General features: G+C 65.6%; 1 protein-coding gene across 7 annotated transcripts in view; it reads left to right on the top strand.

Annotated features, from left to right (window-relative positions):
• The window catches only part of GRAMD4 (GRAM domain containing 4), a 74,592-nt gene that overhangs the window by 56,837 nt on the left and 3,644 nt on the right, over positions 1 to 14,111 (top strand). For all 7 annotated transcript variants that reach the window (XM_082739614.1, XM_082739609.1, XM_082739612.1 and 4 more), the window contains exons 5-16: positions 2,150 to 2,211; positions 4,256 to 4,388; positions 4,881 to 4,906; positions 5,494 to 5,585; positions 6,934 to 7,025; positions 8,117 to 8,165; positions 8,903 to 8,974; positions 9,391 to 9,434; positions 9,509 to 9,618; positions 11,268 to 11,422; positions 12,989 to 13,133; positions 13,683 to 13,776. In XM_082739614.1, the coding sequence (XP_082595740.1) occupies positions 2,150 to 2,211; positions 4,256 to 4,388; positions 4,881 to 4,906; positions 5,494 to 5,585; positions 6,934 to 7,025; positions 8,117 to 8,165; positions 8,903 to 8,974; positions 9,391 to 9,434; positions 9,509 to 9,618; positions 11,268 to 11,422; positions 12,989 to 13,133; positions 13,683 to 13,776 (1,074 nt within the window). The remainder of the gene's footprint in view (positions 1 to 2,149; positions 2,212 to 4,255; positions 4,389 to 4,880; positions 4,907 to 5,493; positions 5,586 to 6,933; positions 7,026 to 8,116; positions 8,166 to 8,902; positions 8,975 to 9,390; positions 9,435 to 9,508; positions 9,619 to 11,267; positions 11,423 to 12,988; positions 13,134 to 13,682; positions 13,777 to 14,111) is intronic.

The raw sequence follows: 14,111 nt of genomic DNA, 5'->3' as shown, positions 1-14,111 counted from the left end.
CAGGAGCCGCAGAGAAGTGCTGCCCTTCTGACCCGGCCTGTCTGGGGCGGGCTGGGCCTGCCAACACCCTCTGCTCATCCCACTCCTGGGCTCGGCCGGCACGCCGCGTTGAGCCTCGCTGGGGCCGAGGTGTGTGGAATGAAAGAGACCCTGGTGGTGGTCTGGTGCCCCCAGCCCTGGGGAGGGGTCAGGGCAGAGTGACCCCAGCACCGGGCCTGGCGTCACATTCCTTGTGGGCCTCCGCGCCCTCTGGCCTTGGGTGGCTGCAGGCGTGAAAATCGGACTTTAAAAAAACAAGTCAGGCAAGTTCCACTCCGTCTCATGTGCGTGGTTGTTGAACGCTGGCATGGATTGTTCCGAAACATTTCAGAGAATCCAGTTGTTAGAAACATGAGGCCGCCTTTTCCTGATTCAGTGAGGTCACGCGGCCTGTATGTTCCCCCGAGGTCACCCGGCTCACTTCCCACCTTCTCCGGAGCTGCAGGCGGGACCGCGTGCCCCGAGTGTCGTGGGCTGGAACCTCCTGGCGCACCGCCTGCCCTGCTGTCTGTCTGTCTCTCTGTCCAGCACATGGAAGAGGCACTGACCTGTCCTGCATGTGGGGCGATAGGAAGGGGGTACACGTCCTCCCCTGAAGCCAGCTCGCAGCCCACGAAGATCTGAGCATCTGGGTGTTTCTAGCATGGATTGTGTTAGAAAGACCACATAGCCAGTGGCCGTGCACACCAAACGGTCATAAGTACAGGACCCTGAGAAGCCCCCAGCCGTGTTACTCAGGCATGCAAGTCCTCGTGGTGGCCATGTGGCCTCAGGCTTGGGCAGGGGTCTGGCTTGTTAGTGCTTCTCGGGTGAGCTGTGTCTTCCAGAACCTCCAGGCTGGGCACAGACATCCTGGTCCTGAGGCCGGGATGCACACTTAGGAATGAAAGGCCCTTGGCCGGGTCCTGATGTCTCCCGTGTGCCCTGGGCTCCTTTCTGGTTCTCAGGAAAGCCCCACTTTTCAGTGGTCGCTCTGGGCGTGGACTGTCGCTTGGCAGCCTGGCTGTAGGGAGGGGCTGGTGTGGATGCCTGGCCCGTTCCTCCCGGACCGTGGCTCCCTTCCCTGGGACCTCCTGTCTGTGTTGTGTCTCCCCCACCCATCGCTTGGTGAGGCTGCAGGCCTCGCTCTCCCTGCTGGTTCCCCATCCAGCTTGCTCTAGAGCCTCCTGCTCTAGCTGACAGTCAGGGTTTCAAGCCTGCAGAGCGGGTCGGCTCCTGGAAGCGTGGCGTGAAATCCCACCATATGAGCAGAAACTGTGCCCCTCCTTCACAGCAGCCGAGGGCGTGCTCGGGCTGGGGGTCTCCCAGCCCTGCTGTCTCTGTCCTGGAAGCGTCCTCTGCACCCCACAGGACCCTGCTGACATTTGCCTGGGGCACCACTTCTCCCACATCCAGGGTCCCTGCTGGACCAAGAGCACCAGAAACAGTGTGGTGCGTCCATGGCCTGGGCCAGAGCAGAGCAAGGCAGGCAGGGCGGCCGTGGCACGGGCCGTAGCCTGGTCAGAGGCCCCCCCCCAGGGCAGGGGCTGGATCAGCTGCGTCAGGCTCTGGTTCAGCAGTCGGGGTGTGGCAGGTGGACGAAACCCTGGGAGAGCGCTCTGTGGCCAGATGACGGCTGCGGGCCGTGGGGGCTGGGCCGTGGGGGCAGGAAGCCAGGCAGGTGGCGGGCACGGGCCGAGCTGGGACCTGGGCACAGCTGGCCAGCCCAGGGGGTCACCCAGCCTCGGGCCTCACGCGCTGCCTGTTGGACGTGTCCGCAGACGAGCGTTTGCTTATCACAGGCTGGTTAATCCATGTAAGGGCTGTTTATTCTGAACGTCATGATGAAGAAGTAGGTGTGTTCATAGCACAGGAGAGAGTAGCGCAGTATGAGACGTCTTTTATTTGGTTATCAAAAAAAGTAGAAGAGCGCGTGCCCATGGGAATGCGGCTCTGAGCTGCCCGCCGGCCTGCCCCACTAGCGGGTCCGAGCACTGAGCTCCCAGCGGCGCCCGCAGGCTGGAGCCACCAGTCGTGTGGGCAGACTCCCCGGGAGGACAGCACCGTCCAGAGCCCGCACTTACGCAGTGTTGGCTAACGGGATTCTTGCTGCTTCTTCTCCTTCTTTAAGAACCGAGGAGCCGACGGCCCAGCAGCCTCCGAAGGGGCAGGCCCAGGTCAACAATGGAGCAGGTAGGCCCCCGGCAGCTGGGCCGGGCGGTGGGGGGCGCGCTGGCCCTGAGCCCGTGGGACTGCGAAGGCGTCTCCAGCTGTGAATCAGCGAGCTGTCACAGCAAACACAGGCTGTTCAACGAGACAGGATCTTATTTTCCTGTAGAAAGACCACGTGGCCCGTTTCAGCCCTTGCTGATGGAGATGCAGTGTCGTTGCTGTCAAACTGGCTTTTTGGCCCCTGACCTGGTGGCCCATGTCCAGAGGCTGGCAGTCCTGACAAGGGACGAGCGGGCAGTCGGGGCTGCCATGGTCAGCATGTGGCCGGCCCCCCTGGGTCAGGATGCACAACCCCTTTGCACCTTTTCCTCCTCCCTGAGCTTCTATCTGACTCCCCCCCAGCCTTCCTAGAGCCGTTCGAGCAGCAAACTGGACTTTCTGTCCAGCTCTGTAGGCCTGGCCCTCTTGGCACCCAACCTGGGGCGCCCTCCCCCAGGCTGAGCCCTCGCAAGCACCCCTGCCGGTGCCGGGAACACACAGCTGCCCCAGTAGGGCCTCAGGTTAGCCCGTCTCGTGTACAGGGGAGGAAACGGAGACTCAGGAGGGGAAGTCTCTCCGGGGGCCCCTGCCATGTGGAGGCCCAGCTTGGCCCGGAGTCAGGTCCTGCCTTTCGGAGGGGAAGCTGCCCCCTGCCCAGGCACCCCGGTGTGGGAACCCCAGGCGGGCCGGTGCAGGTGCAGAATTGGCTGCTGTGCCCCTCGGGTCACCGGTGCCACGCCCAAGACCCAGGATCCAAGCCAGGAACAGAGAACCCGAGGCCCTGCTGTGCCCTGTGATTGAGGAGTCTCCAGTGCACACAGGAGGGTGGAGGGTGGGGTGACCCCAAGTCTCCCGGAGCCCAGGCCGAGGTCCATTCTGTAGCGGCGGTCGCTGGTGTGGTGGGTTCTGTGTGGGGAAGGGAGGGCACGGGTGCGGCGCTCCCCACCCAGCAGCCGGGGTGGACGGCCAAGGGGTCACGGTGTCCGAGCCGGGCTGCTGGGGCAGCGGGCCGGACCTGGACCTGGGGCTCGGCCGACTACAGCCCCCACCTGACTTCACATGTTTCAAACGTTTTTACATTCTTAAGTGTTTGGAGAAAATCCCAAGGATGTGGATCTCACATCTCTGCATCCTTAGTGTGGTTTCGTGGCAACACGGGCCTGGTAGACTCCGGCCCGCCCACCGCTGCCTAGTCGCCTGCTGCAAACATTCACGTCCCGGGCAGGGGCGACAAGCCCCCAGCCCTCCTCAGCCCTCCCCTCCCTGAGAGCTCTGCCTTTTCTCTGCCCCTAGGCGCTCACAGACCTCAGCCCCTGGGAGAGCCGGGGCGCTGGACCCCTCCCGCCGTCCCCCTCCTCGCCTGCGGCCGGACAGCGCCCCCTGCAGGCGAATATGTGTCCTGCAGCACACCCAGGCTCCCTGGTTCCGCCTGGTTTTCTTTTCTTTTTTTTTTTAAGATTTTACTTATTTATTTGACAGACAGAGATCACAGTAGGCAGAGACGCAGGCAGAGAGAGAGAGGAGGAAGCAGGCTTCCCCCTGAGCAGAGAGCCCGATGCGGGGCTCCATCCCAGGACTCTGGGATCATGATGGGAGCTGAAGGCAGCGGCTTCACCCAGAGCCCCCCAGGCACTCCGTCCACCTGGTTTTTTGAGTTTGGGATGTGGGTCTGTTTCTGAAGATCTTGGTCGAGCTGGGCAGAGGCCACTTCCTTCACTGGGGCCCCCAGCTAGATACAGCCGCGGCCCACACACCCCTTGGCCGTTCTTCTGGTCCCCGGGCTCCCCAGGACTGAGCCCCCTGCCAGAGAAAGGGAGGGTGACGCAGACGCCAGGGGTGGGAGCCCACGGTGGGGGGGCAGCTTGGGGCACGTGTGGCCGTGGAGACCGCATGTGGTCTGTGGCAGCCAGGCCGGGCCTCGTGGTGGAAGCGGGTCAGGCCTGGCGTCGGGGAGTGCGTGTTCACGCTCCTCTGTCGGTGCTCCTCACGCCCCCGCCTGCCCTCACGGGGACCTCCGTGCCCACAGACCGGCGGAGCCAGGGGCTGTGCCCCCGCGTCCAGAAGTGGTTCTACGAGAAGTTCGGGGAGTACGTGGAGGACTTCCGGTTCCAGCCGGAGGAGAGCGCCGTGGAGACGGAGGAGCCCCTCAGCGCCCGGAGGTGGGGGCCCTGGCGGAGGTGGGGGGCAGTCACCGCACCGAGGCCTCAGCCAGGCCAGCGTCCGAGGGTCCGAGAGGCGGCAGCCGGGGCGGCTCCCAGGGCCAGGCCATGCCCACCTTCCTGCGAGAGGGTCCCCCTTCCTGGAGGAGGACAGGCAGCAGGGCTCCAGGGCAGGTGGCACGGCCACGTCCCCCTGCTCAGTGGTCCCCGCTCCGTCAATTGCCCCTGCTGCAAGCCGTATTGTAGGCTCTGGGGGACTCGGGTTCTAGGGCCACGGGTGGGAGGTGAGGGACGGTTCCATGGGTGAGACACCCCCCACACCCCAAGTTAGGGAGCAGCGACAACGTGCTTCGTGGCATGGCCGTGTCCCGGTGCCAGCGGAGCCCCGCAGTGGGTGTCGGGCGCGGCGCGGAGGAGCCAGCGGAGCCCCGCAGTGGGTGTCGGGCGCGGCGCGGAGGAGCCAGTGCTCATGTCTCTCCCTCTCTCTCCCAGGTTGACGGAAAACATGAGGCGACTGAGTGAGTACCTAGCGTGTCTGTGAGCGGCCGTGGGGACCGTTGGGGCCTGAGCTGCGTGCCCGGAGCCAGCAGGGCCGGCTCTGGAGTCCTGAGCTACGGGACGTGTTCTCAGAAGGATGTTCCCTGAGAGTTCTCGGGAAAAAGGCTCCCTTTGGAAGCCCGTCCGGGGCCCCACCTTGTCCATCTAGAGCAGGACAGGATGGGGCCAGCGCTGTCCACCTGGCCCTGAGCCGGGGCACCGTTTCCCTCCAGGCCTGGAACGCCCCGAGAGAAGTGGTGCTTTCCCACGTGTTTGCCAGAGCCCGGGCGGTGACAAGGAACACCCCCTCAGCTGGCCCTTTCTCTTGTGCATGGCTCAGGCGTGGGCGGCAGGGGACAGGTGGCCGGCGCGGCCCCACAGAGGCTGTGGATGGCCCGCAGCACCTGGAGCGGTGCTCCTGGAGCACCGGCAGAGGGTCAGGCGCACGAGAGTTTTGCTCGTTTTGGCTCCTCCCGCCCCGCTGCTGCCCCGCTGCCGCCCCGCTGCCCTCCTGGGTGTGCCCAAGTGTGCAGTGTGCAGTGCCCTCACTGCAGTGTGTTGTCCTCAGAGCGCGGTGCCAAGCCCGTCACCAGCTTCGTGAAGAACCTCTCTGCCTTATCCGACTGGTACTCCGTCTACACGTCCGCCATCGCCTTCACCGTGCGTGCTCCCGGGCGGTGGGGGGGTGCTCCTCCAGGCCTCCGGGCCTCCGGCCCGCCCCGTCCCCACGGTTTCCCTCGGGACACACGCCCCTTAGCTTCTGTCTAGAAAGTGGCTGCCGTGTCGCTCCCCAGCCACGGGGTCGCTGCAGGATCATGCGAGAGCGTGGGGGGTGCCGGGGGTCGGCCCGTGTCTGCACACACAGCCCCGTGGCAGCCCTCTGTCCATGCCTCCGTCGCCTCCCTGGACGAGTCAGGGAGAGGATGGTGGGGAGGTGCGTCTGCCCAGAGGGGCCCCGGTCTCCTCCCGCTGGGTATCTAGGGGAGGCTCCTGGCAGACCCCCAGTGGCCTGAGGCCAAGCTGAGACTCCGCGAACCACCAGTCCTGGGTCAGGATGGGAGAGCAGGGGCCTGGCATTGCCGTGTGCCCTTGGGGGACATGGACCCTGTGGCGGTGCCGGAATGGTCCTGTGGCAGCCATCCCCAGCCCCACATGAGACCCTCTGGTCACTGGGAGGAGGACACAGCCTGCCCTCCCGCCTGCCAGGCCAGAGAGCGGTGGCCGCAGCTTCCAAAGTCCCCATCTCTGCGTTCCAGAGGGTTCTGAGACCTCCCTAAAGCCCATAGCTTGGCGCCAGTGCAGGGGGGACGGGCATTTTGCAAACACAGACTGAGAACACGACTCAGTGACTCAGTGGCGGGGCGCCAGCCCCACCTCACGCCAGAGGCCCCGCCTTCAGCCCCCCAGAGCCCCGCCTTCACCCTTCCAAGTTCCATGAGGTCTTTGGTACCTTGGTCCTGCCTACCGTCACCAGGGGATGTGCTCGCCATTCAGACCTACCTTCCAGGCCTCCGCCTGGACCCCGTCCCCGTCCCCGCCACATTCCCTTCTCTGCCCTTTTCTGAGCGTCTGCTCTGTGCCGGCAGCTCTGCCAGTCCCGGTGGGCCTGGAGCGGAGGAGCCCAAGCCGCACTTGGCCTGGCACACGGCACGCAGGGGCGTCTCAGCCAGCAGTCAGTTGCCTCACTGGCCGCGCTGAGTCCCGGGGGAGTTGCCAGCTCCAGCTTAAGGGAGCCGCTCCCAGAGCTGGCAGGGACCTTGGCCCGTCCCAGGCTACGTGCAATGGCTGCTTCCCTGGGACGCCTGCTCCCTGCACCCTCGGAGCACTGGCGGCTCCTCCTGAGAGAGCAGCTCCTCTCAGGGCTTCCCTGTCCTGCCGTCAGCCCTTGGGGAAGGCCCTGGGGGCCTGGGCTCCCTGCCTCCTGGCATGGCTGCCTGCCCGGTGGGGCAGGGCAGGGGGAGGGATGTGGCCTGTCAGGCCGCCTGACTGTCTCTCTCCAAACCCGCAGGTGTACATGAACGCCGTGTGGCATGGCTGGGCCATCCCCATGTTCTTATTTCTAGCAATTTTGAGGTTATCCCTCAATTACCTCATAGCCAGGTAGGTGAGCAGCTTCCTTCTGCGTACGTGACTGGGATGTCTTCTGACAACACACACAACCGTAGCACACCTGAGCTGGGGCTGCCTCACACGTGGGGTTTGGGGAGTGGTCCTCGGGGAGGCTGGGCTCCCGAGCCCCCAGGAGGACGCCCACCTCCACCTGGTCCGTGGGAGGCAACAGGCGGGGCTCCGCAGACTCCCCAGCTCCTTTCTCTCGGGGGCCGGCAGGGGGTCCCCCCAGCAGCTCCTGCTCAGCTGTGACGACCCCAGGGACTTGCGGGGCTGTGGAGTCTCTGTGCCCTGGGAGGCCCCGGGACTCAGCGGGAGGGTCGTTGCAATCACGGAGCCCATGCGGCATCTTCTCTGTGCTGGGCGCGCTCCGGGGGGCTCCACAGGGAACCCCTCCTCCCCAGCTGCTTGGTCTGTATGCGGCAGCGGTGACCCCTGCTTCACGCAGGCCTGCAGTGGGCCCTAGCAGTCCTGACTTTTTTTTGTTAAGTTTTTATTTATGTATTTGAGAGACAGTCAAGAGCGGGCGGCAGAGGCAGAAGCAGGCTCCCCGCTGAGGAGGGAGCTGGACATAGGACTGCATCCCGGGACCCCGGGATCATAACCTGAGCCGAAAGCAGACGCTGCACCGACGGAGCCTCCCGGTTCCGCACCGCAGGCAGATCTGTGCTTAGCTGTTGAGAAGTTCACACTTTCACATACGGCTTTCCCGGGTGCATCTCTGAGCCTGCTTGAGTAGGGTTATTTGAAAACGTATTTTGTAGAGAAGAATATCTTTACATACCTGGGAAGGGGTCACCTGTGCCCAGACCAGGCACGATTAGCTAAAGCACTCACCGTTATTTCTTCGCTGGCTTCTTCTGAAAGATCTTCTGTTCCCCCTCTGGGCCCCCAGGGGAGGGGCTCCTGGGGGTGACCCTGAACTGTCCCTGCTCAAGAGCCAGGGAGCAGCCCTGCAGGTCTCGGCTGCAGACAGAGGGTTCCGGAGCCCTTCCTGTCCCACACTTCTTCCTCGCCGGGAGCACGGGGCTGGGGACTCGATGTCGTCCGCCTGTGAAAAGCGCATGACGCTGTCCTTGCAGGGGCTGGAGGATACAGTGGAGCATTGTGCCTGAAGTCTCTGAACCGGTGGTGAGTCCTGGGAGGGTGAAGGTCTCTGTCTCCGCCCGGCCAGCTTCCCGGAGCCTCCGGGTGCTGCTTGCTAGATGCCCAGGGGACCCCTGCCTGGCAAGTGGAGGTCAGGAAGCAGAAGGCCAGCCTCCCCCACCACAGAGCCCTGGATGGCCACAGGCTGACCCCCAGCCAGCCAACACCCCGAGTGCCCCTCCCTGGCCCCTGCTTCAGCGGAGCGGGGAAGCAGGTCCTCACCAGACCTGGGCCCTGGGCTGTCCTTACCCCTCCTGGTGGGGGTCATACGTTGGAGCAGGGAGAGGGGGTACAGGGGCCTCCTGGACCAGAGGTCAGTAGGTCAGTAGAGCAGGGATCAGCGAACTGTGACCTGCTGGGCCCCAGCGTCCAGGAGGCCCTTGGGAGGTTCTTGTTAAATGAACTCAGACAAACAGGTGGAGGTCCTGCCCCCTCGCCTCAGTTTCCCTCCATACAGAGTGAGGGGTGGAGGGCTACCGGGTCTCAGACACACCTTTGAAGATGGGCTGTGGAAGCGTGACCCCCTGCTGGCTCGGGGGACTGCCGCTGCCCGCCCACCCTCTCGGGCACGGGGGGGGCGTCTGCCAGGACAGCCAGCCCCTCTGTGCGGGGGCAGTGCAGGACCCTGCTTCTGGGGCTGTGAGGCCTCTGGACTGCTTCTGTGAACCATTGCTCTGGGCTGCTGAATTCCGGTGGAAATTCTCTGTCCCCTTTGGCTGCAGGAGCCTCCGAAGGAAGACTTGACCGTGTCTGAGAAGTTCCAGCTCGTGCTGGATGTCGCCCAGAAGGCCCAGGTACAGCTCTCGGGCTCCAGCCCCGGGGGCGTCTGTGCGTCAGCCCGGCCCCCAGAACCGCAGGCCTGGGTCGTCTGTGGTCAGCTGACCTGCCCGTCGATCCCTTGGCAGTGCCCACGGCCACGGTTGGCGGGAGGGTCTGGGCTGATGGTGGGCACCCTGGAGGGCGGAGACCCGCCGAGCCGGGGCCGAGCCGGCTGCTGGGAGGGACGTGGCCTGCGTCTGGCGTCCGTGCGAGTCCCTGGGCTTCGCGGGGACCCACCACCCCGTCCCCAGCCTGTGAGTGGCTGGGTGGGACAGCGGGGCTCTGCGTGCCCCCCACCTCCAGTTGTGGCCTTGCGGGGCGGCTATGCACCCCCCAGTGTAACCGTGTAGACGGGCCCAGGGCCCGTGGTGACCACAGCTTCTCCCCACAGAACCTCTTCGGCAAGATGGCTGACATCCTAGAGAAGATCAAGAAGTAAGTCCCCGGCCCCCAGCCCGCACCTTCGGGGTGCGGCCCCGGTCCCGGCTGAGCCCCCCTCTCCCTTCCAGCCTGTTCATGTGGGTCCAGCCCGAGATCACGCAGAAGCTGTACGTCGCGCTCTGGGCTGCCTTCCTCGCCTCCTGCTTCTTCCCCTACCGCCTGGTGGGACTGGCCGTGGGTAAGGAGGCGCCCGGGCTGGGGTCCGGGCTGCCGCGCGTGCCGGGTTGGGGGGCGTGGGGGTCCCGGCCTGCTGCCCTCCGGAGCGTCCGCAGAACGCACAGGCCTCTGGGGGCCGGTGTTAGCGCGTGAGGCCTGCCTGCCCTGGCGCCGCACCGGACGGCTCTCCGTTAGAACGGTGGAACTTGGGAGAAATGAAGCCCATCGGAACCCCAGAGCCGTGATCCTGGTTCCTTAAAATGAGCCTGTTCTCTGCTTTTAAGAGCCAGCCCCCGGCCCCACCCCGCTCCCGGCGAGCACGTGGGGCTGGGAGGCATCGGTCGTGGACCGCGGTCAGCCAGCTCGGAGCGCTCACGGGGGCCGCAGGGCGGGGGCCGCGGTCAAGGGAGGATGACGTGGGGTGCAGGTGTCGTGGGGGACAGTGGCCTCGAGTCTCTGTGCAGTGGGGTCTGAGCAGAAGGTGAGCTTTCTGGATTCTGCTTTGGGCGGGTCAGGAGCAGCCCGTGGCTGGGGTGGGGTGGGCAGGGCAGTGAGGGGCCTGAGGCAGGCAGCTGCGTCGGGGTTGTGGAGCCCTAGGGGGACCCTGGTTGTGGTTGGAGCCCGACGCCAGGAGCTATGGCTGGACTGGATGGTCGGGGAGGGCTCAGGGTTTGCCCCGACGGGCTGGTAGGCCGTGTTGCCAAGTGGGGCCACTGGGGAAGTGGGAGGGCAAACTGAAGACAGGGCGCTCAGAGCTTGATTTTGGGGTGGGCAGCGTGCAGAATTCAGGGAGCCACTGGCCGCAGGCCTGACTGTGCACGATGTGGCTTCTGCCTCTTTCAGACCATGGGATGGCACGGCAGGATAGCTTGAACACCCCCATGAGTTTGCTGGAACCCCTGTACTGAACCCCTGCCTGGGGCTTCTGCAGGGTAGGGAGAGGGTGTGGGCCGGTGTGGAGGCTGCCCTGAGGCCAAAGCCATGGTTCTGAGGCTGCCCCAACCCACTCGGCCCACCTACCCCAGGAAGCTGCACCCTCCTCCCCAGGCTAGACCCTGAGCTCTGATTTCCTGTGGGGTCTCTGTGTCCCTGAAGCGGGCACGGCCTGTCTGCAGTGCAGGGGTCAGGGCGAGGGTAGAGGCTGGATCCGAGCTGGGACGTTGAGCTCGGGGTTCGCACAGGGCGGGGGCGGTCCCCACCTGCCAACCACCTCCTGGCGTGCCGCTGTGGCCTTGGTCTCTCGTTGGCGCCCCCCGGCATGCCTTGTCGGGACAAGCAGTGCTGACAGACAGCATGGCCTTGGGGACAAGGACTGACACCAACCAAAGTGAAATGCCCTCAATCCTGTTTCTCGGGGGCCCGGGGTGCAGGGGGGCGCCCGGCCGTGATGCCGGGCCACCAGATCAGAGGGCGGCTGGCTGGGGGTGGGTCCCTCGCACTTTCTTTCATGTCACCCTTGTGGGGTGGTAAGTGGTGGGCCCGTCTGTGTGCAAGGTGCTGTGGTCGGCAGGAGCTGCCGGAGGGCCCCAGGTGGCGAGACACTGAAGAGGACGCCACGCTGGCTGGGTCACCTCGCACTCTTGCTCCCCTGCCCTGCGCCGGCCACACCTGGGTTCTGGGAGGCCGTCTGTGGGCCCTGGCCACAACGGGACTGTCATCTCCTGTCCCTAGGACTCTACGCTGGCATCAAGTTTTTCCTCATCGACTTTGTCTTCAAACGCTGCCCGAGATTGCGAGCCAAATACGACACCCCCTACATCATCTGGAGGAGCCTGCCCACGGACCCCCAGCTCAAAGAGCGCTCCAGCACCGCCGTGTCGCGCCGGGTAGGCTGGCCTCGGGCGGGGCCCACACTTGTGCTCTCTGTGCGTGGGGAGGCTGGTGTCTTCCTGATCTCGTGGGGCCCTTGAAGCAGACAGAGTACGGCCCCCGCCGCCCGGCACTGCTGCTTTAGAGCGCCCCACGGCGCTGGGTGGCCACTGGGGGAGGCTGTGCTAGAGGCCCTCTCCTGCCTCGAGGCCCCTCAAATCGGCCCCCAGTGGACTTGCCTGAGCCATGCTGGCCCCCAGGCCAAGGGCAGGCAGGGTGCGGGGGGCTGGTCACGTCTGCCCAGAGCCAGGGGGCCTTGGGAGGAGGGAGCCGTGGGAGGTACTGTCTGGCCCTCTGTTCCCCAGCTCAGGCGCGGGCCTACCTCGTGCCCACAGGCTGGCATGGGGCCTGTATTTTATTCATGGTAGAAGGGCTTTGTGGGTGTTGGGCCCTGGGTCCCAGACTCAGACACAGAGGATGAGCTGGCCTAGGCGCTCTCAGGGTCTCAGACGAGCGCGGGAGGTTCTGGGTCCCATAGGACTCCTGGGGAGGTCTGAGAAGGTTTCCTGAAGGAGGTGACGTCGGATCGCTGTGTTGTGTGAGTGTCGTCTGAGGACAGGGTGTCCGGTGACCCAGCGACGGGAGGGCAGCTCTGGGTCAGGTGAAGGTCAGGTGAAGGTCAGTCTTCCCAGGTTCTGGGACTGCAGAGCTTGCTGGGAGCCCACACTTGGGAGCGGCGTGTGGGGCTCTCTGGTGCGCTGGTGGGCGAGCTCTGGTCGTGCAGGAGGAGGCGGGCCTAGGGAGGAGGTACAGAGGCAGGCAGCCAGGCTCCCTGCGGGCGTGCGAGGGGGCGAGGGGCTCACCCTCGCCCTGGGGTGATCAGGACAGGGCCTGCCAGGGGTTACCGTGTAGCGCTGGCCAGCCTCGGGAGAGACAGAGCAGGGGAGTGAGGACGTGGACTTCCTGGAGGTGGAGAGGGGGAGGGGGACCCCGCCACAGCGTCTGCGCGCAGCTCTGCTCAGCCCCGTGTGTGAGCTCGCGTCGCGGGGACCCTCTCCCTTCTCTCGGTCGCGCGTCGCGGGGACCCTCTCCCTTCTCTCGGTCGCGCGTCCGTCTTGTCATCCCCTTCCTGGCCGGCTGTCAGGGTCCGACAAGGTGCAGCGTCCGTGTGGAGACCCCTTCTCCGCGGGGACCTGATGCTGTGCGTTGCTGAGTTGTGACTGTTTGACCTTGAACGTCACTTTCCGTGGGCTGTGCCCCGGCCAGTTCCGATTTCAGAAATGTCTGGGATGGCCTCTGTGCTGAGCACCTGGTGGCCTGGGATATGGACCGCATGTGCTGGGGTGCAGGTCCTGGCCCGGCCCTCCGGAGTGGGGGCGCTGCTAGGGGAAGCAGGGCTCCTGGGATGAGGAGCAGCCCCTGGCAGGGGCTCGTAGGGGTCTGCACCCCACATCCGGACATCCGCGCCTGCTGCTCGTCTCCATTTCCAGCTGGGCAGGGGCAGGCGGGGGGCTGTGTGCGTCCCTGTCCCCCCCCACCCGCAGCTGGCGTGACTCATGGGGAGTCCCATGTGCTCTTGGCAGCTACAGACGGCCTCCTCGCGGAGCTACGTCTCCAGCGCGCCCGCCGGCCTCAACAAGGATGAGGACGCCGGTCGCTTCCACGGTACCAAGAAGGGCAGTTTCCACGAGATCTTCAACTTGACAGAAAACGAGCGCCCGCTAGCAGGTATGTGTGCGCAGAGCCTGTGGCCCGCCCTGGCTGTTTGGGGGCTCCGCCTGCGCTGGGGCCGGTGGCCAGGCCAGGCCCTGGGGGCCCGGGAGGGCTCTGGGCAGCAGGCGGGAGTTGCTGGCTGTGCTCCTAGGGCGCCCGTCTCATCGGCCGTGGATGGCTGAGCTGCGGGAACTCAGAGGGGCCGGCCAGGACCTGGTGGCAGGCGGCTGGGCCCTTAGAACCACGTGGCGGGTCACAGTGCATGACTGCCGGCCATGGAGAGCTGAGCTTTGACCTTGTCCTGTCCCCCCACCCTGCTAACCCGGGCCATGCAGACGTGGCCCCTGAGTGTCGAGGCGGCGGGTCTGTCCGTCTGCACCATGTGAGCTGTGTGCTCCTCGGAGGGGACGGAAGCCCGCGCCGGCTCCCACACGGGAGCAGATCCCCGCTTTCTAGGAGAGCAGAGGGCAGCCTGCCTCCCGCTGTGGGTGTTCTTGGTGGCTGGGGAACGAGCTGGCCTGGCCCCGGGGAGCAGGGCTGACGGACCCCATCCCTCCCTACTAGTGTGCGAGCATGGCTGGCGCTGCTGCCTCATAAACCGGGACCGCAAGATGCCCACCGACTACATCCGCAACGGGGTTCTGTACGTGACGGAGAAGTGAGTGCCGCGCGGGCCCTCGGTCCCCCGTCTCCCGTGCTTGCTGTGGCGGCTGCGCCCTGGCCTCCCCAGCACCTCTCGCTGAAGGGCCAGGCCTCAGGGACCGTGCCGGCTCTAGGGGGACACCCCAGGATGCGGGACGCCCGTGAACACGGCTCAGGTGCAGTGTAGCCGCCAGCCTCCGTCGCCCTCTCTCAGAGCGCCGGCTCTGTGGAAAGTGGGTGCGCGGCGGCGGCTGGAAGGGGCGCTCTGCCTGCCGCATGGGGACCGTGATGGCAGCAGCCCCGGCGGGCGTCCCCGTGCGGTTGCTGGGTCACATGTCTTTGTTTCTCCTC

Source organism: Mustela nivalis (genome assembly GCF_964662115.1).
Source record: "Mustela nivalis genome assembly, chromosome: 7".
Classification (NCBI taxonomy): Eukaryota; Metazoa; Chordata; class Mammalia; order Carnivora; family Mustelidae; genus Mustela; species Mustela nivalis.
Note: the sequence above shows the minus strand (reverse complement) of the source record. Positions and strands in the feature narration are given on the sequence as shown.